Consider the following 23,534-nt stretch of genomic DNA (forward strand, 5'->3'; position numbering starts at 1 on the left):
GATTAACTAGGTTGGGATTGTTTTCGCTACAGTTCAGATGAATGAGGGGGGATCTCATAGAGACTTATAAAATTCTAACAGGACTGGACAGGGTGGATGCAGGGAGGATGTTCCTGATGGTGGGTGTGTTCAGAACCAGGGGTCACAGTATGAGAATTTGGGGTAGATGATTTATGATGGAGATGAGGAGACATTTCTTCACCCAAAGAGTGGTTAGCCTGTCAAATTCATTACCACAGGAAGTAGTTGATGCCAAAACATTGAATGTATTCAAGAGGCGACTAGGTACAGCACTTCGGGGAAATGGGAACAAAGGTTATGGGGAGAAAGCAGGATTAGGCTATTGAGTTGGACGATCAGCCATGATCGTGAAGAATGGCAGAGTAGGCTCAAAGGGCCGAATGGCCTCCTCCTGCTCCTATCTTCTATGTTTCTATAATCTGCTAGCCTGGTTGCATCATTGAATTAAGAAAGCGTTTGTGTTTCAGATCAATGACCTTACAACCAAATTGAGGAAATTCTGATGAAGTGACATTCTAAGACATTCACACGGTTTCTCTATTGATGCTGTCAGATCAGTAAGGTGTTAGTGGCATTTTCTGTTTGTAAATTCAGAGCTGTCAGTAAATTAGAAGATGGTGATTTGGTTGAGTTGAGATGTGAAATGTTTAATTAATAGTGTCTTGCATGAGACAGGACATCGCAAAATTTCTAGTTTACCTGGAAGATATTAAATGTTCTTCTAAGCTCACCCCATCTGATTCCCCCCAGTCCATCCATTTATTTCCTTCCAAAGAAGGATCTCTGCCTTATTTATATATGGAACTGTCAGAACCTAATGGTTTCAAAGCCCTAAAGATCTTTGGAATGATTCCCACAGACTCGGCCTAGTTTGGACAGTTCATAATCTCTGGGAATTTCTACATTTTGTATCAGGTAAAGGACATGCTGCAGAGGCTGGGGAACCTTCCTGATTCTGCTATTTTGTGGAATCCTATTGTCCAAAGAGTAAGCCAACACTAAAGATATGAATAGTTGCCAGTACATCATGATACTGGCCCAGTGCACGGCACATGATAACTAATGATATCCCACTAAATTAATGTTTCCATTCACTGATGTTGGTAAAGCAATTGATTTGACTATAAAGTAAGCTTTTCCACTTTTGTAGAAATCACAACACAGAAAGAACCTTTGGCTCATCACTCCTGTTTTTTGATAGGTGATAGGTGAAGTTATCTACTCTAATCCTTTTTTCTCAGCTTTATCATATGCGTTTATATTCTTGCTTTTCAAATACATATACAATTTCATTACAAATAAAATTATGGCCTGATTGCAATTACCACTTCTAGTGAAATGTTCCATGTCTGAATGACCCAGTGAAACAGTTCCTCTCATTTCCCCTTCATTCTTCAGAAAATGATCTGGGATATGCTTTCTCATAATTGATCAATTATTAGCGTTAGAAACATTTGGACTTAGGTTTTTCTGTTGGAGTTGCGAGCGGGCATTGGGCCGATTTCCAGTTTGTGAACCTAGATTTGGATATGACAGAACATCCACTGCAATCTTCCCAGAGGAAGCCAATTGTGAACTTCTTCCAGTTGTGCACCCAATTAAAGATGATGGGGGACCAAAGCAGGACATTCACGGGAATCAGAGCTCCCACTCCAAAGGGTGGCCAGCAAACTCACTGTGTGCTGCTGAGTTGAATGCAGAACATTATATCAATGTTTGGAGGTTACCAGAACTAACAGTAATTCCTCATGCCCAGCACTAAACAACAGATTCATTTGCAAGTAATAAGTGTTTGTCTGTGGATGTCCTGAAGATTGCCAATTTTGCTCTTTAGATTAACGATACAAGATAAATATAAGTTGTTTAAAATGACAACTGCAGAGGAAAGACATGGCTGTCCGACCACTTGCTCTGTTCTCACTTCCTCTGGGTAGACAAACTGTTGACCAGTGGGGGTTTTGAGTGCCACTGACAGAATGACATAGCATTCCAAAAGTGCCTGCTAAATTGCATCTGTAGTTTCTTCAGTTTGCTTCTTGGGACTGAGAGATGGGTTGCTGTCACCAGTCTGAAACTGTATTAGGTACAAATCTAGGGAAGCATGACTGTGCCAGGAAGCCAATCCACTGCATTTTTCTTTTTGCCATTTTCCCAGTTCCTGATCTCTAAATTAATCTCTAAAGTTCTGGAAAAGCTTCCATCAATGTCTTTCAAAATATCCTTTCTTTTATTAATCCAAGTGTTTCAAAGAGAAAGTCACAATTTTTCTCACTTTCTTTCAGGATTACCCTCCCATTCCCTGTAACATTTTACTGAATGTTTGCCGCATTCTTACTGAAATTGACTTTTTCACTAATATTAACAAATGGAAGAAATCATGCTCCCGTTGTATTAGAACATAGCTAAATAAGTGTGGTGACAAAAAATTAACACTAACTGTAGATTTTGAACAATAATCTTCACTAATTCAACACAATGTTTGTACTCTTTTCTAGCTCATGAAATTCTACAATCCCCTAGCATCCCTTCAAAATGCCTACCATGTCTTGCACTAATGTGATTTTTTTTTCTTACAGTAGCCCTCCCTTTCCTGCCTGTGATTGAGTTTGCCAATTACGTGTCAATTTGTGCTGAATAAGTGGTCATTCTGTGCCTAATGCCTAATACTGAATTGAAACAGTCCCACCTTTGTCTGGGATTGGTTCATGTTAGGTCCCAGAGGTGTACTGTGCTAACTCACCATGCCACCCATTTTCCTCTGTGTTAATAATTTGCTGAGTAACTTTCATAAAAATTGTTCGGTGAATAAGAGTTTTTGATGAATAATTTTAACAATAAGTTTGTTGAATAATTTGTACTAAAGATTTGATATGTCACCAAAAATACTGATAAGGCGGAGGTAGATAGATTCTTGATAGGCATGGGAATCAAAGGTTATTGGGATAGATGGGAGTGTAGAATTCGGGACAAAAAACAGATCAAACTTGATCTTATTGAATGGCAGAACAGACTTGAAGGGCCAAATGGCACACTTCTGCTCCTAGTTTGTATGTTTGTATGAGTAATGCTTTGCTGAGTAGCAGAGAAGGCTCAGTAACTTTAACACTGCAGATTTTCAGAATATACTAACACTGATGATTTTGTGATTCCATTGTAGCTTTTTACTTTCCTTCCCTTTCACTCTGGTCATTGCTGGTGTTCTAAACTCTTGCTGCTTTGGCCAGTAACTCTTGAGTCTCATATTTCTTTCTGATTTTAAATCAGAATCACACCACTGTGCTGACAGAAGGGTCTGAGAGGTTCAGTTGCCCACTTATATCAGGATGGTATTGCTGTAAAATAACAGAGAGAGAGAGAGAGACAGAAGTTACTGCCAGTATTCCACATTTCTATTGAAGAATCAGTATGTTCTCCATCCCAAACATCTGCCTGTAAGACCATGCCCCCACTCAAGGCATGAACTATACAATTATTATTCAATTTTGACAAATATATGTTGAATTTGTCAAGAAATATTACTGGAAGTCAAGTGAAACAGTACATTGGAAAATGTTTGGATCTAATATGTAGCTGCCTCAAAGAAATTTCTCCTCATCTCTAACTAAATAAGAAACCCTTTATTTTGACAATAGAGAGGAATTTTCCATTTCTGTCAGGTGTCTCACTTGCTGCTCAAAAGGTGGACTCTTCAGAGCAAGGCCTATCTTATTTTCTTCCAGTCAGACAATTTGGAGGATAGCGGCAAACCTACCTCTGAAATCAAGTTCCTGGTAGGACAGCCAGAACTGCCAGCTAGTCAGAGGGTGGCAGCTCTCGCACCTGGCAGTGCCACTGCAAAAACCATTGCTGCTACAGAAGGACAACAAGCTCATGAGAACCAAGAGCTCAGATGGAGGTTGGATTCTGGAGTTTGATGGTGCATGCAGAGGGGATAGGGGATCAGAAGTAAAGGCAGGAGGCTTGCTGTCACCGCTTACCTCCATACCCTTTGTCCGGTCCCTGGGTTATACATATCAAGAGACCCTCACTCCCTGACTGACAGGCAATCCCTGGATTGGTTTACCAGCGGGTAAGCCGCTTATTTGTGTTGCATGGAGCTCAGATAATTGTAACCCTGGCAGGAATTTTAAACATGAGTATTCTAGACTGAATTACACTACTGTGCTGACAGAGAAGTCTAAGAGATTCAGTTGTCCAGTTATATAAGTAGGGTAGTATTGTTGTCAAATAAGAGAGTTTAACACATGGTTGTCCTTAAGTGGTCATTATCTGACTACCTAAGAGTCTTAATTTACAGCAAAGGTGGAAGGTCAAGCATAGACCTTCTTGCTGAGAACGTGATTTGGGAGGAGGCAGGCAATAAGACAGGATTATGGGTACACTGCCAACCTGCCCAATTTTTATTTGTCTTCCTGCCTCGAGGACTAGAAGACTCCACCCTATGTTCCCTAATTTTAGATTCCCCACAACCAAAAATTCAAAGAAATGTAAAAGCATTATCCTTTTCAACATTTGATCTCTCAAGTCCAGTTTCAACCAAGCTTATTTCTTGTCCTTTTTTCCTTTAATTTCTTTCTATTCTTTATATGTTACCACTTTGTGTTTGTGCTCTGTGTTTATTCTATTTAGCCTATCATTGGGTTGATGTTTGATATGAGGGAGGGAGTGTTCACACTGTAGAATCTGTATCAAGTACAAACAGTAACATGCAGGGAGAAAGATAAGGAAAAAGAGACAGTAGCGTTCCAACAAAATTAACTGGATTGTTCAACTAAAATGTTGATCTTAACAGGGCATTTGATCTGTCAGGATGGAAATTATTTCAAACCATTAAATTTGTGCATCAAAGCAAGTTTATTTTAAAATGTATCAGAGATTAAAAAGTGATCCAAGTTCTACTAAACTAAACATGCTCTGATAGTTTGCAAATTATGAATGCTGTTATCATGAAACAATAGTACATTCAAAACTCTTCCAGCAATTACGAGTTGTGAACATTGTTTCGTGATTGGGAATGAGGTGAAGTTGAAGGCAGGTTGTGTCATTGCTGGTGATAAAGATAGGTGCAGCATATCCATGCATGTAGGAAACAAATGACTGGTAAAAAATTCCAACTTCTGACAGAATTGCTGAGAATCTTGTTTAAAAATCCCAAATTTTACAATCAACTTGAATGATTAAGTTGATACAGTTTACAATCACAGCATCGCCAATGTTGTTGCCAAATATATTGTCTAAAGTTTTTGTGGTTTTTGAAATATTGACTGCACCCACGTTTACTGCATGGTGTTATCTAATAGGAACTAAGTAAGAACATTACAAGGTATTCTATCAGAAATACTGTGCAAGATCACAGTTCTCAGGTAGTGTTACACTCACAAGAAATAATGGCTTTAAAGTTACCTTAAACTGGATTTTAGCACCTACAGTTTAATGGTATTAGTTGAACTTCTGATCAACCCTAGATTTTGCCAAAACTCACTGTCACAGAAACCAGATAGGGCCAACATTATTTTCATTACTTCACTAAGGTAATCAACTGAACTATCAGATATTTTTGACTTTTGAACTTCACATAGTCAGTAGTTGTTGCGACCATGGTGCAGTGCATGAAGCTAGGAATCATAATCATAGTCCTGAAACCTAGAAATCATGGGAAACAAAACTAGAGAACAGTACTGCCTGTCAAAACCTAAAAGTCATTGCAAGTGACATTTAATTCAGTTAATAGCTGTAGGGTCGGACAAAAAAATATATTAGAAAGGAATACATAAAAAAATTATCAAAACTAATTCGTTGTTCTGTGGAATTTTCCAAATGAAATGCTTCCTTCTCAGACCCAAATGTTTATATATATAACCCTTCCTTTTTAAACACTGAGGAGTAGTTAGTGCATACAGAAATGATTGCTATCTTTATTCCACTCGAACCAGATGTACTTACGTCAGGTGATGATGGCTATACTTGTTTCCATTTTAAAATCTCTGTAAATATTTTTAAATTACATGATTGAGGTAATGAATAATATTAGGTTCACCCCCTCATTAAGGTGAACAAGATCATCTCATCCATATTGTTCACTGCATTCATAGTGGCCTCAATTAGTTTCTACTTCATACTTGCTGTTAGAAATAAGTTTTTTTTTCATTCTTATTATTTCCAGTGTTTTAACAACAGATTCATTTTATTGTTATATCAGTCATAGAGGGAAAAAAATTGAGAGATCTGGAATTAAAATGAAGTATATTAATCTAAAACACAAATTACAATACAGTATCTATTACATTAAATTGTGCTTTACGCTTCATTTAATTCATAGCACTACACAGTCTGAGCTAATGTAAAGATTAGTTGTAGTGTTGCAGAAATAAACACCCAAGATTTCATGATATGGGTGAAAATGTGAACAAGTGTCTATTTCATTAATATCCTTTCATCAATTCAAACAAGGATTTCTAACTTTTGCAATACCACCTATGTACAAATGGCCATGTGAAGTTGCCATTTTCCAAGCAACTGTATTATATTCCATTTTGGATTCAAAGAGAAAACAGAGTACCCAAGATGCATTTTACTAATATGAATTTTATAATGCCTAGCCTGTTGGTCCTCATAATAGTTCTAGAGAAACATACTGAGATGAAGAAGTAGTTCACAAAAGGTATGCATTCACTGTCATTGCTTGGGCAGTCTACCTTCTAATCTAAAGAAGGAGAAGAAGAAAGAAGCATCATTGTTCAGTCTGAAAGCAAGGAGAAAGAGAAATGGTTTCTTGTCAGAACAACAAAATAAATTTACAGCATACAAAGATTCTGCCTTCTTGAGGACTGCCAAGGTGGTTGGGTTTGAGAAATGACAGCTAGCAGGCAGAGTTTGCACAATGGAGCAGAAGATATGAGAGACACACGAGGTTAGCAATGCTGAAGTTTGTTGAAGATGAGATCGCTCAATTTATATCAAAGACTAGGAAGGCACATAAATCAGGCTGACAGACAAGACAGGTATTTTTGCATTTTATTTTATTCAGAAAGTAAAATGCTTCTTCAGTTTTAAAAAAAAGTACATTGAATTTCTCTAAACAATATCTGAAAGGATAATGGCACAGTGTACAATTAAGGGGAATGGGAACGAAAAATTTCTGATGCAGATTTTCTGATGTCACATTGTCTGAACTAAAAAATACAAATGAAGTTTAAAACACTTTGAAACAAAATGATTTTAAACTATTACTGATGAAGTGATGAAAACATATAAAATGATGGTCCCTCAGTAAGAAGGCAGCCAGAGGAAAATGAAAGAACACAACTTAGAGCCCTGTATTTGGAATTAAAAGTGCATGTTAAGCAATGGCAAACATTTCAGAATGTGTGCAATTGAAGAAATACAACAGCATGATCATTCAGGACTAGGGTTGCCAACCCTCCAAGATTTCCCTGGCATCTCCATCAATTAAAGTCTAATCTTCAGAATATGGCTATAAGGAACCCAGCACAAAAACAAGGAAATAAAGACTGAGTTTTAAAAATGCCTTCATGAGTTATATTAAAAAATGTACATGGGCCAAAATGTTATTTGACTGATGGTCAAAAATCATCCATATAAGTAATGAACAGTCCATCCGTCTTTCAATTGGCATAGGAGTGTTGTGCATCAGGAGAATGGACATGCTGGCTGATTAATTGCAAGGTGTTGGTTGCAGCAGGATCTGATGAACCTCCAGGAACCCTGGAGTTGGCAACCCTAATTAGAATCATTGGCACTGCTGCATAGTTGCTAGAAGGAGAGAGCATAGATTCATATACATTGCTCACATAGCAGTACATGAGAACTGTCTTTTGTATTGTGCTTGCTAATAACTGATTCTATTCAAGATGGCAAGTCAACAAAGCAACTTCCAACCTTGAAATCTGCCCAAAAAAGTGCAATCAGGGTTCAACAGCTCTAAAGAAGAGAAATTATAATGTAGTGTGCCAGCAATGGTGGGGTTCTAAAATTTTGGCATTAGAGTTTATTGAGCTTGTATTTGTGATTATAATTCAGGTACAGTATGAACTAGGCAGCCTGATTCAATGCTCCATGCCTTACATGGCCCTTCACAAGCCCAATTTAGCTATTCTGTTCTGCTATGGGTTCATTAATTTATTTTACATTAGATTGTTTGGCTGTATTTTTCATATTGTTATTCAGCTTTCATAATAGCATTCATGCATTCAATCTAAATGTCATAAATGTTCAGTTTTTCCAAATATAGCCAATGATTCTGGGTTCAAGGCTTTTAAAATTATTTTTCTCAAAATCTATTTTATTAAAAGGGAAACAAAGCTTTAACTAAAAAATCAGTAACATAAACATTGTGAAAAAGAACACTACTAAATTACAATAGAACCAGAAAAATGTTGAAACTGCCATAATGATTTTGTGATGTAATCATGTGCATGGACATCAATGCTGTGATATTTGGAAGTCAAATTTATCTTTTAATGAAAAGCAGGAGAATGCCCATTTTCCTCTATGACACAGTGTAAATTACCAAAGCATATATTTTCAGTTACTACGCAGTTCAAAGCTGTGCATTCCTGCTGTGCATTTTATTGGTCTGTTATTAATTATAGAGAGAAAAAAACATTCATCATGATGTTTTTCTTAGTCCATCTTAGTTACTTTGGATGAAGTCTAGATTTAACAAACCAGATCTGCTTGATTACAGCTCAGTTTATTTTGTGGTGATGTGAGCAAATTCAGTTTGGGTGTACCATAGGTCCAACACCTATTTGTCCTCTGTCTCAATAACGGCCTAGCTCACTTTTGTGAGAATCCTGTTTTTCAAGCTCAGTGTGAGCACTGAAAGAAGCAAAGGTTAGCACCTTCATCTTGTGTCTGCTCCCCAACCTTCTGTAAGATCACATTGGAAAGGCAATATTTCTGAATTTAATGGCAGCCAAAAACACAGATCCACCCTCCAAATCAACACTATATATATGGAAAATAAATCTAAAGTAGGAGGTGAAAAATGTCAAAATGAAAGTAAAGAAAGTTTGCAACTGACAATGTGTGATTACTGTGTGGTTGTGATGACCTTACAGCAAGAAGCCAAGATAAAGATAAAATTGGTCAAGAAAAAAATCTAAAAGGAAGAAAAAGTGTCTGCAGAGAGAAAAAAAACATCATTACATCATCACAATTAACAAATGTATCAAAAAAGGTAATGCCAGTAATTTAATTTAGAAATTTCATCCTCATCATCACCATTATCAAAAAGCATTTGAAAGAACATGATTCTTGTAAATGATTCTTGTGAATGATAGAGAACATGATTTGTTGGAACTGTGTAAAACATGATACTTGTACATGGCAGAAGACATGATGCTTGGGAAGGATGAAATATATGAATCTTGGGAATGAACCTAGAGTCTTGTGGTGGTTATCGGATTTAACTGAAAGTTATTCTCATCATGAATGGATCAGCAATCAGCAAGGGGAATTTCCTTCAAATCAACAGGGAAACTAACAATGGCAATGACAGCAAGAACAAGTGTCAGACATAAACATTCAAGGATGTTATCAACACTTCTGGAGTTCTCCCAAGTTCGCCTCCTTCCTTTGCCCAGTGTTAAAGATGTAATGCAGCTGTTTCATATGGGCATGTGGTGAGGTGGATATGTAATAGTACTGAATGAACTTTGGGCTAATGGACTCATGGCATGGTGAAAGGAGTCCCAATTCCTCTTACCGTGTCTTTGGAAGACCTACGTCTCTTGAAGCTGGAGGTCAGTGTTGAAGTGAGCGATCTAAAAGGTGCTTTCTTTTTAGGGTCAGGCTCTGCGCTACCACTTTTTCTATCCTAGAACAGATATATTTGAGGTTATTGACTTTTTTCTGTTGGTAGTAGCTATTTATAATCTAGCTAATAACTGTTCTGGCAAGCAGAAATCAAATAGATGTACACTATAGATATTTGGCTTGGCAAATATATGTGGTAACTTGGCCCATTAAAAGCAGTTCCAATGAACTGTCTAGGAAAGGAAGTGATTAATTACTAAGAGGGTTCATATTGTTATCTGGCAAAGGAGGGTCTGTCAAGCAACATTAATGGTAGAATCAAAGCAAAAAAGTTCACCACAAGCGAGATTTGTGAAAGAGCAGTGAATCTAATGAATGTAGCTCAGATCTTGAAAATGAGAATGCATGAACCTTTGTGTATGTAGTGCGCTTGTCACTAATACACTTGTGTTCTTTATGTGATTTCTAAAGCAATTTTAAAAGTAAAATAAAATCTAACAAAATTATTAGAATCAAAATGAACTGAAATCAAAATAGTACTATTTAAAACACTGTAAAAAAGCCACCATTATAATTTAATTGCATTTAATATTATGTAATTTAATATTTTATAATTGTGTTCATTTTTTAAAAATCCATGCCTTTGTGTTGGGAACAGCAGTGAAAGGTAAATTACTTTGAGGCAAAACAACCAGGTCCTTCCAATGCAGAACTGTCATTCCAAATTGATTCCTCCACTAGTGTCTTGAAGAATTGCCGTCCTTTTCAGAGAATGCAGAGGAATGCATTTGAAAACCGTAACTGAAAGAGCCAGTTGTAGGCTCCACTTCATGTATTTAGATTGTGATGTCAGCAGTCACTATTTCCTGTTTGAAGGCTGGACTCTTCATTTACTTGGATCCTTTACTATTTGAAATAATGTTTCAATCAAAATAAAGATATTTATTTAGTATTTTCTAATCTTGAGCTTTGAAGTGTGGAGTCAGAGGTAGAAGAGTGCTAATGTAGACAATGTCTGCCAAGTTTGCAAACAAAACTTGAGTTCTTTTAAAATAATTTTCACATTCAAAAGACTCTGGCAGAGAGACAGTTGCTAATAAACAGGCACAGGGACTGATAGGACAGTCAAGACAGTCAAAAGACAGACACCAGACCAAGGTGATTTGCAATGTACTGATCCAGTTTATGCAATGCAAAAGTTAAATTGCACTAAAAAGCTTCAGGTAACTCAGCTTTCTATCACTATAAAGTCTCTGTAGGATTGAACTTAGCATTGAAACTGATTAAGTTCCCTACACATAAGCAACCAACGTAGGCTACATTTCTGTTTTGTACTGCCTTCAATTACCGACTAAATAATGAAGAAAATAAGAATCTTCAAAAGCAGCCTTTTTTAAAATCACTGATCCTCATTCAAATTGATTTTAATTTTCCTAGTTGTTTTCAATTATGCCCTAGCAATCATACTGTGGCAATATGACATAAGAAAGTTACACAAACAGGCATTCTATAGGATATATAATCAACGTTCTTTCAACGGTAATGCTGCTCACCTTATTGTTAAGGTTCAGAATGGTGAAGTGCAATAGCCAATGGTGGAAATTATACATAGCACATTTAGCAATGGATATGATCAGAGGAAATTTCTTTAATCACAGTTTTAATGAAAGTGTTAAACCACTTAATATACATAGATTAATGCCAGTATTAAAATAGCAGATAAAGGAATTTGATACAAATGCACGAACATATTATTACTAGTACCACACTAGGCAATTTAAAACTTTTTCTCATAAATGGATGACACTGTCTAATCCACTGTGCAAAAACAGTTTCCCTGGTTCTTTAAACTAAAACAAAATATCTTACCTAATACTTAATCTAAGGTGTTAAATCCAACTTTTGCAGTACTGTATTGAAAAGAGGTGTCCTATCTAGCAAGATTAAAGGTCTATTCCTTTAACCAAGTCAGTAGAGGTAGAACAAGATAACAACTTGAGGTTCCAGGTGAAAAACAAGGAGATTAGCTGACAATCAGCTATTTTGCAAATTAATTTTAGTATGCAGAGTTATTTTTAAATTGTGCTGTTCCTACCTAGCACAAGGAAAACTGGTTGTGCTTGTAGAGGTCAATCATCTCAGTCCCAGGACATCACCGCATATGGTCCTCAGGGTAGCAATTTTCTAATCAACCTGTTCGGAGATGTTATTACATACCTCTGGAACAGTGAAACTTAACCTGAGCCTCCTGACTCAGAGGAACGGACACTAGTACTGTTCCACAAGAGCCCCAAGAAGAGCACAGGAATTGTCTTCAGTAGGTTGTTCTTAATCAACCTGTTCATAAGAATATAAGAAATAGGAGCAGCAGTAGGCCATCTGACCCCTCGGGCCTGCTCCTCCCTTCAATAAGATCACGGCTGATCTTTTCGTGGACTCAACTCTACTTACCCACCTGCTCACCATAACCCTTAATTCCTTTACTGTTCAAAAATCTATCGATTTTTGCCTTCAAAACATTCAACGAGGTAGCCTCAATGATTTCACTGGGCAGGGAATCCCACAGACTCATAACCCTTTGGGTAAAGAAGCTCCTCCTCAGCTCAGTGCGAAACCTGCTCCCTCTTATTTTGAGGCTATGCCCCCAGTTTGAGTTTCACCCGCCAGTGGAAACAATCTCCCTGCTTCTATTTTATCTACTCCCTTCAAAATTTTAGATGTTTCTATAAGATCCCTCCTTTTGTAAATTCCAAGAAGTATAGTGCCAACTACTCAATCTCTCCTCACAAGCCAGCCCCCTCAACTCCAGAATCAACCCAATGAACATCCTCTGCACCCCCTCCGGTGCTATAGTACATCCTTTTTCAAGTTAGGAGACCAAAACTGTACACAGTACTCCAGGTGTGACCTCACCAGCATCCTACACAGCTGCAGCATTGTCTCCCTGTTTTTAAACTCCATCCTTCTAGCAATGAAGGACAATATTCCATCTGCCTTCTCAATTCCTTGTTGCACCAGCAAACCAACTTTTTATGATTCATGCATAAGGACACCCGGGTCCCTCTGCACGACAGTTTGCTGCAATTTTTCACCATTTAAATAACAGTCAATTTTCCTGTTATTCCGTCCAAAAGGGAAATCCTCACATTTACCAACATTTTAGTCCATCTGCCAGACCCTTGCCCACTCACCTAACCTATCTACATCCCACTGCAGACTTTCAGTGTCCTCTACACACTTTGCTCTACCACTCATTTTAGTGTTATCTATGAACTTTCACACACTACACAAGGTCTCCAACTCCAAATCATCTATGTAAATTTAAATTGCAGTCCCAACAATGATCTCTGAGGCACATCACTAACCACTGATCGCCAACCAGAAAAACACCCATTTATCACGACTCTTTGCTTTCTGTTAGTTAACCAATCCTCTATCCATGCTAATACATTACCTGTAATGCTGTGCATCTTTACTTTATGCAGCAGCCTTTTGTGTGGCACCTTGTCGAATGCCTTCCAGAAATCTCTGGAGCATGTGAGACTGGAACCCAAATCTTCAAGCCCAGAGGTAGGAACACTAATTCTGCACGACAAGGGCCCTGCTCTTCAAGTTAGATATTTTCCAATCAATTATATATCTCTGGAGTAAATGAACCTTGAACCCAGGTCTCCTGGTCCAGAGGGTAGGGACTGTATCATTGCGGAACAAGAGCCCCGAGAAAAGAATATCCCATGGTTAACCACCTCCAGGTGCTTCATTAATTAACTAAGGTCAGAAGTGGTTATCTCTGATGATCACACAACACTCTACAATATTTACAACTCCTCAGTTGCAATGTTCAGCAAGATCTGGACAATGTCCAAGCTTGGGCTTCCAACTGGCAAATAATAACCATTGCACACAAGTAACTGGCCATGACCAGCTCAAACAGAGAACCGAACCATCTCCTCTTGATATTCAATGGCATGATTGCTAAACTCCCTCACTATCAACATCCTGGGGGTTACCATTGACCAGAAACTGGAAAGGGGCTACCTTTTTTGAGAAGTTTCTAAAAGGCTGTCAAGGAAGGGGATACAATATTCAGGGGGTGCCCTTCTGCATCAGAGGCCCCTGAAGTTAGTAATCCACTTTCTTCCTACCCACCTGATCTCCAAACCCCATCTTTATCACCCACCTCTTTTCCACTACTCCCCATCCAAGATGACCAAACCATCCCTGTCAATACCCAACTTACATACCTTGGGGTTCCATTGAAGCCTTCACCTTGGGACTGCCTGCACGCATCTGGAGGTTTTGTCTCAGCAGACAGGCAGACATTGCCCTCTGTCGCATAATATACCAGAATTGGAACCAAACACTAGGGTCCCCAACAAATGACCATGATTCTGAAGGAAAAAGTGACTTTCAATTCATACATCACAGGCTCATTCCAGACTGCAGTAGGTAACATTAGTAGCATTCACCAGTTTGCTGTATCAGATGTCTGATTTTCCTTCCATGCATGTTGCTTATCAGCTCTTAGATTTGTCTAGAACATTGGATTTCTCTCAGTGCGAAGTTTAACTGACTGCACATCTGCGACCCTGTTTTCCCCTCCACCCCAGCCCACTCAACTAACAATGCTCCCCCACAACACACCACCTAGAATTACAAAACAACTAAACAGTTGTGTTTAATTTCAGGAAGAAGTTCTACAGGCAGGGAATAATATAGGTCTCTCCCTAGTTTATTGGCATTAGTTAAGGAGCTTTGATATGGTGCCATTCAAGAGAATGGGACATTAATTAAATCTCTTGAGCTTGCTCCTCAATTTGATTTGGGTCACGGGTGAATTGTGACCTCACTCCATTTTCTCCCTTTCCTTAAATAGCATTGGTTGAGAAAAATGTATCCGTTTCAGTTTTAAAATTAACACTGCATTTAGAGTAATTACCATTTGTTCAAAAGAGTTCCAAATGTCTGCCTTCCCTTCAAACGTACTAACCCAATTTTCCTTTTGAAAGGTCTGACTCTAAATTTTAAATTTGGTTACCAATAACCTATATATAGGTTCTCTCTTTCAAACCTGTTTCCTTAGTAGCTTGAAAACCAAATCATTCCTTAATGTTCCAAATTTAAGAAAATACAACCCAGTTTGTGTAATTTCACCTCATAAAGTCCACTAATTTAACACATAGAGCTGAAGTACCATTCTGGCAAATCAATACTGTTCACCTTTCTTCTTCTTAAGCTGTCCCTGCAAAAGCAGGTCCAACATCAGCACCACAATCTCCACCAGTGGTATGGCAAGAAGACATGTCTAAAATCCACCCCAGCCAGAACAGGAATCAGACCCTGGGCAGTTGCTAACATCAATCTGATCCACTCTAGTCATCTAGCTAACTGCCTCTCCCCGCTCACAAACATGATTTAACCTGGAGCTATGGATAGTATGGTCAAAGCTGCAAGTTTCTTTCCATCATATGGCTGACCAGGATTTTCTTCCATTCCTGCTGCCTGCCATTGGCAGGTGTTAGAAGGATTTGCAGGTTGATGCTCAACCCATTTGATCATATTATGAATGTGCCTTACTTGATCCTGGAGTTGGACTTGAACTATGAGCTTCTGACTCAGATGCAGGGATGCTCCCAATCCATGACAAGACCTCCTCACATTGCTGTCCCTCCAAATCCATTATAACCCAAGGTGTGGTGCCCAGAATCACTCAATGTAACTCAAAGACTTTGTAACGCTGAGGTACCATTTGATTTTGTGATTCTTTTCTATGCCTGGTGAAGGCATTTCAATGATCTGTGTTTGGACTCACCAAGTCTCTTTGTATCTTCACTGTTTCTCACCATTTCACAATTTAGAAAGTACCCTGTCCTATTAATTTTAGATCCAAAGTGGAGGATCTCACAATTGGCCATTCTGAAATCCATTTGCAACAGTTTGCCCATTCACTTAACATTAACAAGAAGATGTTGATAGAATATGCTACAATCTATACTGCTTACAATACCCCTATCTTTGTGTCACCAGGATCCACAATCCACCTCTTTTTGATCTAGTCTAGCAGATGGGAGCATGGTCCTTGGGAGGTCACAGGTATCCCTCTACATCTGGTTCAGAACTCCTGCCTGGAATCCAGGCACATATGAGTAGTGCCAAAACACTGAGAGCCACATTTAAGCCAAAACTCTACTGAGAAAATCATAGGTGTCTGGATCCTGGATTAACCCAATGGAGTTCTGCCTAACTGACCTGTTGTGTTTTGCTGCACAATCCTATCAACCAGAAGGGCTAAGCTGCAGAAGGAAGGTGTGCTTTTGAGGGTGAAGAAGGGAATGGAAAAAGAAAAGGCAAATGAGAAAGAGGAATGCTAGCTGGAGCAGCCAACTGACAGAATTAAACAGCAACTAATTATTGGTGGCAGATTCTCTTGACAAATCCTCCCCTCCCTTTAGTAGCCCTACACCTCCTCAATTCTAACAGCCTCTGAAGGCCTTCTGTGCCTACTATCTCAAAGGGGAGAATATGAAGACCAACATCAATGCAAGACTAATGTCAGAATTTTACCTTCCCAGTAAGCACACTGAGGATTTAACATTTCCTTCTTTTAGTATTGAATTGTAATCATCTTGGTGTAATGTTTTAATGCTCTATTCCACTGCTGCAAAGACATTGTTCCCCTATTGTAGGAACCTGATTGTTCGGGGAAAAAACCTTTGGCTTTAGTGAGCCGAACTCAAGCTGCTGTATCTTGGCATCAATCAGGAGCAGTCAGGGCCAGCTAGTTTTAAGGAACCAGTCAAAGCACTAAACCACTAGGTCAGAGACTGGTAGGAATGCAGGCCTGCTGCCAAAATAAAAGGAAAACTTACATTAAATAGTGCTTTTCACAACCACCACACAGCACTTCACAACTAATGAAGTACTTTTGAATTAGTCACTCTTATAGGAAACAACTTGAGAAAGCTCAGTTTTAGTCAGTCCCTTAAAGGGCCAATTACCACTGTGATAGTGCCTCCACACTGCCTCCCCTCCATGTGACAACAGAGTAAAAAAGTAGTGGTGTCTCCATTCACGCTCCCCAAATTCATATCCATGCTTCTGTTCATTGATTAAAAAGCTGACAAGATATTCACTCACAGAGCCAGATAACAGCAAGGTGAGTTTCCAGCAAAACAGTAGGAATTCTCACCACAGGTTTTACTATTTTGGGCCCATTGTGTTTGACAATCCTATTTAAACACAGACATTGGTTTGTGCTAAAATATAGCAAGAACCATTCCCACCACACAAGTGGCAAGCAGGGGAAGATGGTAGCATAATGGTTATGTCACTAGATTAGTAATCTCGTGGTCCAGTCTCTTGCTCTGGTGTCATGGACTGAACTTCTAACTTGGCAGCTGGTGAAATTTAAATTCAATTAATAACATCTGGAATATAAAGCTAGTCTCATTAATGATGATGAAACAACCATGAAACTATAGTCAGTTCACTAATGTCTCTTAGGGAGAGAAATGTACCACCATTACCTAGACTGAACAACATGTGACACTAGACCCTCAGCAATGTCCTTGACTTAACTGCCCTCTGAAATGACCGAGTAAGTCACTCAATGAAAAGGAAATTGCCAGGGACAGCAATTATTGGCATTGCCAGCAATGCCCAAATCATGAAATATTAAAGAGAGAAAGGCAACGTCCATTTGCAATAAAAGAAAATTGAACATCTCTTTATTACAATTATGAGATTGATAATATTGTAATGCTTTCTGTTTGTATCTATTAATTTAAATCCCATTTGATTTATGTTGCCACGAGGAAGGATGCAGAAGAAGTCAATGGAAAGATCAGGTTACACTCACTCCTAGAATATCACAGGCAGTATTTTGAGTCCATTCAGATCCTGGAGAGAAGGAACAGCTAGAAGCCAAAAAGGTTCCTATGGTTCACTGTGCAGGAATGTGGGTGGAAATTCATACTCCAGTTGAGATGGCCAAATTTATGGGGAGTTAAAACAAACTAGCTTGACCTAGAAAGAGAATCTCTGGGGAAGGAAAATTTCACTGCCAAAGCATGCTCTAAATTTGCAAATTGTCACAGATAAAAGGACTGGAATAAGCCATCAGGAGCTGGGAAACCCTTTGGATTGATGCTGGAAAAATTGAACATTTACACAAAGAACAGTGCAAAAGACAACCGTGAAATGTGCTTTTTTCCTTTTGCTGCTCACATTCTATGAGAAGAACAAACATAATATAAACTGGAGTTGGACTATGCCATTCTGTGCTGTGACGGATGATGTCTCTGTAGCCACCAGGGCAATAAAAGATTCTGATGTACAGGAAGCAGGCTTAGAAACTTGTGCCCTTGAGATCTTCATCTGTGCATTCTATTGCAGGACTAGGCTGTGCCTTCTGCCTTTGACTAGTAACTCCCTTAGCTGTATCATCCTACAGTTCATACTGTTCTATGCTAGTACTCTGTGCATATCCCAGTGCAACAATCTTTGCTACTCTACTGCATGTGCAGTGTCATTTTCTGAATCCATGCTTGCTAAAGTAACTGCATCTCCTTGGCTGCTGCTTTCTGCTACATCCTCAACAGTTGAGAGCTCTACCTTTTGTTGCCCTGGGAGGAAGAGAGACATAAATCTCTCTCAGCTCAGTGGTTAGCATTGCCACCTCACAGCACCAAGGACCTGGGTTTGACTGCAACCTAGGCAACTGTGTGTGGAGTTTGCATGTTCTTTTTGTCTGCAACAGTTTCCACTGGGTGCTCCTGTTTTCCTCCTACTGTGCAAAGGTGTGCAGGTTAGGGTGGATTGGCCATGCTAAATTGCCCATAATGTCCAGGGATGTGTAGGTTCGATGGATTAGCCATGGCAAATATGGGGCTATGGAGATAGGATAGTGAGCTGGATCTGAGCAGATGCTCTTTGTAGCGTTGATGCAGAATTGGTGGGCAAATGACCTCTTTTAATGCCACAGGGATTCTATGATAAAGATTAACTCAAGCAGAGACACAGGAGAGATTGTTGTCATGCAAATTGTGTGAGGTTGAGATTTTAGTGAGAAGGAAGGAAGTGTGCAGTAGGTAAACATGTCCTCAGGCTGCACCAATTGACATGCCCTTGATCCAACCAATATGTATAGGTTTAGGGCAGCACGTTGGCTCAGTGGTTAGCACTACTGCCTTACAGTGCCAGGAACCAGGGCTTGATCCCACCCTCATCCCTGTCTGTGTGGAGTTTGCACATTCTCCCTGTGTCTGCGTGGGTTTCCACCGGGTGCTCCAGGTTCCTCCCACAGTCCAAAGATGTACAGGCTAGGTGGATTAGCTATGCTAAATTGCCCATAGTGTTCAGGAATGTGTAGATTAGGTGGGTTATAGGGGGAATGGATCCGGGTGGGATGTCTGAGGGTCAGTGTGGACTTGTTGGGCCGAAGGGCCTGTTTCCACACTGTAGGGATTCTATGATTGGCATTACTTGCTCCTTGCGCAAGAGGGAACCTAAATGATAACTAATCCTCCTCCTATCTATTATAGTTTGTTAGTTTCCCTAATATCCAAGAGGGAGAGTTTTTATGTTAGCCTAGCAGAATGCTCTGAGGTTCTGCCTGTCGTGGTCGAATAAAACTCCTGGTATGTGAGGCTTAGCTGAGGTGTGTGGAAATGAGGCAGCAATATTGAGGACAGATGGAGATGCAAAATGTAGCAGAAGGAGCTGGAAGAAAATGTGCTGCAGTAATTGGAGGCTGGTGGATGAAAATCTGGTGAGTTCTGGGTCATGCAGAGTTATACAGAGACTGATGCATGATAAGAATTGGAAATCTTACCTTGGCAATCTTGCCCAGATAACTGAACTTTCTGCATTGCAACCACGTTGTTGGAGAATGCTCTTGGAGCTGATGTTCCACCCCTGTGTCCACTTGCTGGCAAGCCTTCCTACTCTGGCACTTGAGTACATCCTTCCTCATGGTAACTTCCTCCACTAGGATTTCTAGTTCTGTATCTGAGAGGCAGGAGACCCATAAAGCTATGCTTTGGTCTGCCATCTCCTGAACTGGCATCTGGTTGCTTGTATTGAAAGTACCCTTTATGAGGTGATGATTGCCTTTAATAATGCCTGGGACACAAGATGCTAAAATCCTCCAAAGACAAGATACCAATCAACATTGGGACCCTGGAAGTCTGCTTATTTCATGATATTGAGGGCCTGACTAACTTTGTATGATAATTGTTCCTATTTGGTCAAGAAAGTGCAAGCCATGCAGCACCTGATCTAGGTCCACGCAATATACTCATGTAAACTATGACACACATTTCAAAATGTGGGGACCTCGTTCAAACAACATTTATTGATTCAATAGCAAAGTACAAAACCACAACTCACAACTACAATACAAACTCCAAATCAAAAATGCATATTCCACAACACTGTGTCCATCCCAAGAAATGTGTACTTTGCAACTTCAGCGTAATCCAAATCTAAATCCAAATCCACAGGTAGAAATTCTCATTGATAGTATCTATTCCAAACAATGGTATACTTTTCAAATCCAGGTACACATTCCAAATGATAACATCTCAGTTGAAATCACAGCAGTCAACCTAAAGCAGATGTTACAAATTCCAACTACAAGTAGACATTCCAAAAGCACAGCATGAGTTCAGATAACGTGAATCATTGATGGGTTATATTGGAGGACACCTTGAATATGTATATGAAAGCTTAATGGAGATGCCAGACTTTAAAGAAAGAATAGATATTTCATTTCTAGAAGAACTGATACATGCTCCCAGGGAATGTTTGAAGTTTACAATGAAGTTGACCAATTCTTGCTCATTTCAACCATTAGCATTACCAGAGTTCACAATTCAGAGATAGTAGGAACTGCAGATGCTGGAGAATCTGAGATAACAAGGTGTAGAGCTGGATGAACACAGCAGGCCAAGCAGCATCAGAGGAGCAGGAAAGCTGACATTTCGGGCCCGACATTTCTAGGCCCGAAACGTCAGCTTCACAATTCAGGTTTTTCAAGTTTAAAAGGAAGAGAAAACAGTGATGTGGCATTTCCAACAAACTAATTAGTCCATCATGTCTCTAAAATTTATCTTGTTGGACACCCTCCATTATCTAAAACACCATCCGTCTATTGTCCTCAATTCGCAGAGGCACAATCCACTTAGCAAGCCCAGGTCAGTGAGACAGTGAAGTAGAAATTACCAAGACAGGAGACTGGGCCAAATTTCAATCACTTAGATGATCCATCAGCTTGATGTGCCTGTCATCTGTCCAGAATCTGATACCCACTCCTTGGGGATCGATTGTGACCAATGGCCTGCCTTGCATGCGGTGGTCCTCCGATATGCCCTGGGGCAGTTTTGATGACTTCAAGCAAGGTGAGGGAGGATGAGCACTAAGGGCTTATTGCAAGCTGGCAGCAAACTTCAGGAGGCCTGTGGAGCTGGAAGATTTCTCATAGAATCATTGAAACCCTACAACGTGGAAACAGGCCATTCGGCCCATCGAGTCCACACACCCCCTCCGAACAGCATCCCACCCAGATTCAGCCCCCTACCCTATGTTGCATTTCTCATGGCTAATCCACCCAGATTGCTCATCCCTGAACACAATGGGCAATTTAGCACGGCAATCCACCTAGCCTGCACATCTTTGGACTGTGGAAGGAAACCAGAGCACCCAGAGGAAACCCAAGCAGACACGGGCAGAATGTGCAAATTCCACACAGACAGTTGCCCAAGGGTAGAATCAAACCCAGGTCCCCGGTGCTATAAGGCATCTGTGCTGGCCACTGTGCCATCCCTCAATCCTACTATCTTCACATCACATCTTATAAAAGACAGGCACACATTTTTTTAATGGTGGTTGCTGCTTCACAGCAGAAATCACTGAAGAACTCTGATTGGAGCAGGCCCAACCCAGTGTTATTTTAGTTCGGAGAGGTATCTGCTAACAAGTGAAAGAGCAGCACAATTGATCTCAATGCCATGTACATAGTATAGGGAAACAGAACATTAGCTACTCCTATTCTTAGATGAAATCGAGAAATTTCTGCTAGAAATGATCCAAGGTCAAATGTTAAAGTAAACGTGTATCAGGATTGGCTGTAATGCCCCTTATTGTCAGGTAGCCAAAACATCATTCACTCAACCTCTGTGGCAGGATGGTGCATCATCGTTCTTAGATTTATGCAAATGATTCCATACACGTCTCAGAAAGGAATGAATTCTCTGCTGTGCTAACTGAGGGAAAAGTATTAATTAACAGCTCTAAAATAAATAATAACTGCTGTTTATGTTGTTTTGTGAAAATTAATGATTTGCATTTGTATGCGACAGAAATTACACCTCCTTTCCGTTAAGTTACAACAAAGAAGTAACAGGTTGGGAAGTTACCAGAAGACACTGAGGTCTGTGCAACTACAGCCCAACAAAAGTCATGATCATCTGGGAAGAAAAATGTACTTAACAGGTGGTGGTTCAAACCTGCTTTGGGTCATAATTTAATATATCAGACTCGGTTACCTGCACAGGGAACACTTGATGAAACAACAGCAGTTTTACTGTGAGTTTCTTTGGTGTAAAATCCCATCTGTTTGAAGCAAGTCTTATCTCTAAACTCCCTGTGGATCTAGAAACCTGCAAATATTTAAAGTTACAAAGAATATCGGTAATGTGGTAAATTTCTTAATACAAAATTTGCTCCCAGGTTTTCAGAAGTACTAAATGAAGAAAGCAACATATTCCCCTGATTACAGGATCAGCACTGCCAGAAAGCACACAAATGTTCATTTGATTTTATCATTGATTTTTAAAACTCAACATGATTAATTACCCAAAATGGTCACTCCAGAGGCTATCCTGGAAATCAACACCTCAACCGCTTTCACTTCTGTCTTGCTCCATTTGTACTCCTAGGAACCTCCACTAAATAGCCAAAGTACCAAGGGCCACTGCAACAAATCTCCACAAGCCACCAGAGAATCTACATTCCATACATTTCTGACCCCTACTTCAGTCCCTCTCCTACTTCATATCTCTCAACATACTCTTCTTTCCAAATGGCAGCCAAGACTGGTTAGAACAGCACTTCTCTAAAACCATGCATGAAGTTAGTTTCAAAGTCTGAACCAGGCCAATTTGTAACTATTTCTTGAGCTAATGTTCGCAAACAGAAATTAGTTCAGTGCTCACAAGCAGAGGAATGGTCACTTACCTTTTGGGTGCTGTTGACAGCCATTATGGAAATCACAGGCGTGTCATCACGGGGTTTTCAGTACAGCATTACTCGAATGTTAAACAGTTTGACCAGAACTCACCAAGAAAATGCATATTTAAGTAAAGTTCTAAATCAGGCACTATGGTGCCCATTCTCTCACCTTTAGTGTCTCTGCCTCACTTGGAGGGTATAAAGGCCTCTGAATCAATGCAATACATCAATGCTTCGATCATGGACTCTATATGACATATGGAAATATACACTAGACTTAAACATTGAGGGAAGAGGAGAAACTACACTTTAACCAGGTTTTAAAACAAATACAATTCCATCCCTGACAAAATTATTTTAGGGATAGTAGGAACTGCAGATGCTGGAGAATCTGAGATAACAAGGTGTAGAGCTGGATGAACACAGCAGGCCAAGCAGCATCAGAGGAGCAGGAAGGCTGACGTTTCAGGCCTAGACCCTTCTTCAGAAAATTTCTGAAGAAG

The 23,534-nt window shown here is 39.6% G+C and overlaps 1 protein-coding gene across 1 annotated transcript in view; it reads right to left on the minus strand.

The window, feature by feature from the left end:
• Positions 1–3,287: 3,287 nt before the first annotated feature.
• Positions 3,288–23,534, minus strand: part of LOC109916194 (glutamate receptor ionotropic, NMDA 1) — a 140,717-nt gene continuing 120,470 nt past the window's right edge. The window contains exons 19-22 of the mRNA XM_048613340.1: positions 22,657–22,704; positions 19,634–19,809; positions 9,752–9,862; positions 3,288–3,353 (exon numbers count right to left, since the gene is read on the minus strand). Coding sequence (XP_048469297.1) covers positions 3,288–3,353; positions 9,752–9,862; positions 19,634–19,809; positions 22,657–22,704 — 401 coding nt within the window. The remainder of the gene's footprint in view (positions 3,354–9,751; positions 9,863–19,633; positions 19,810–22,656; positions 22,705–23,534) is intronic.

This window comes from Rhincodon typus, chromosome 28 (assembly GCF_021869965.1).
Source record: "Rhincodon typus isolate 14 chromosome 28, sRhiTyp1.1, whole genome shotgun sequence".
Classification (NCBI taxonomy): Eukaryota; Metazoa; Chordata; class Chondrichthyes; order Orectolobiformes; family Rhincodontidae; genus Rhincodon; species Rhincodon typus.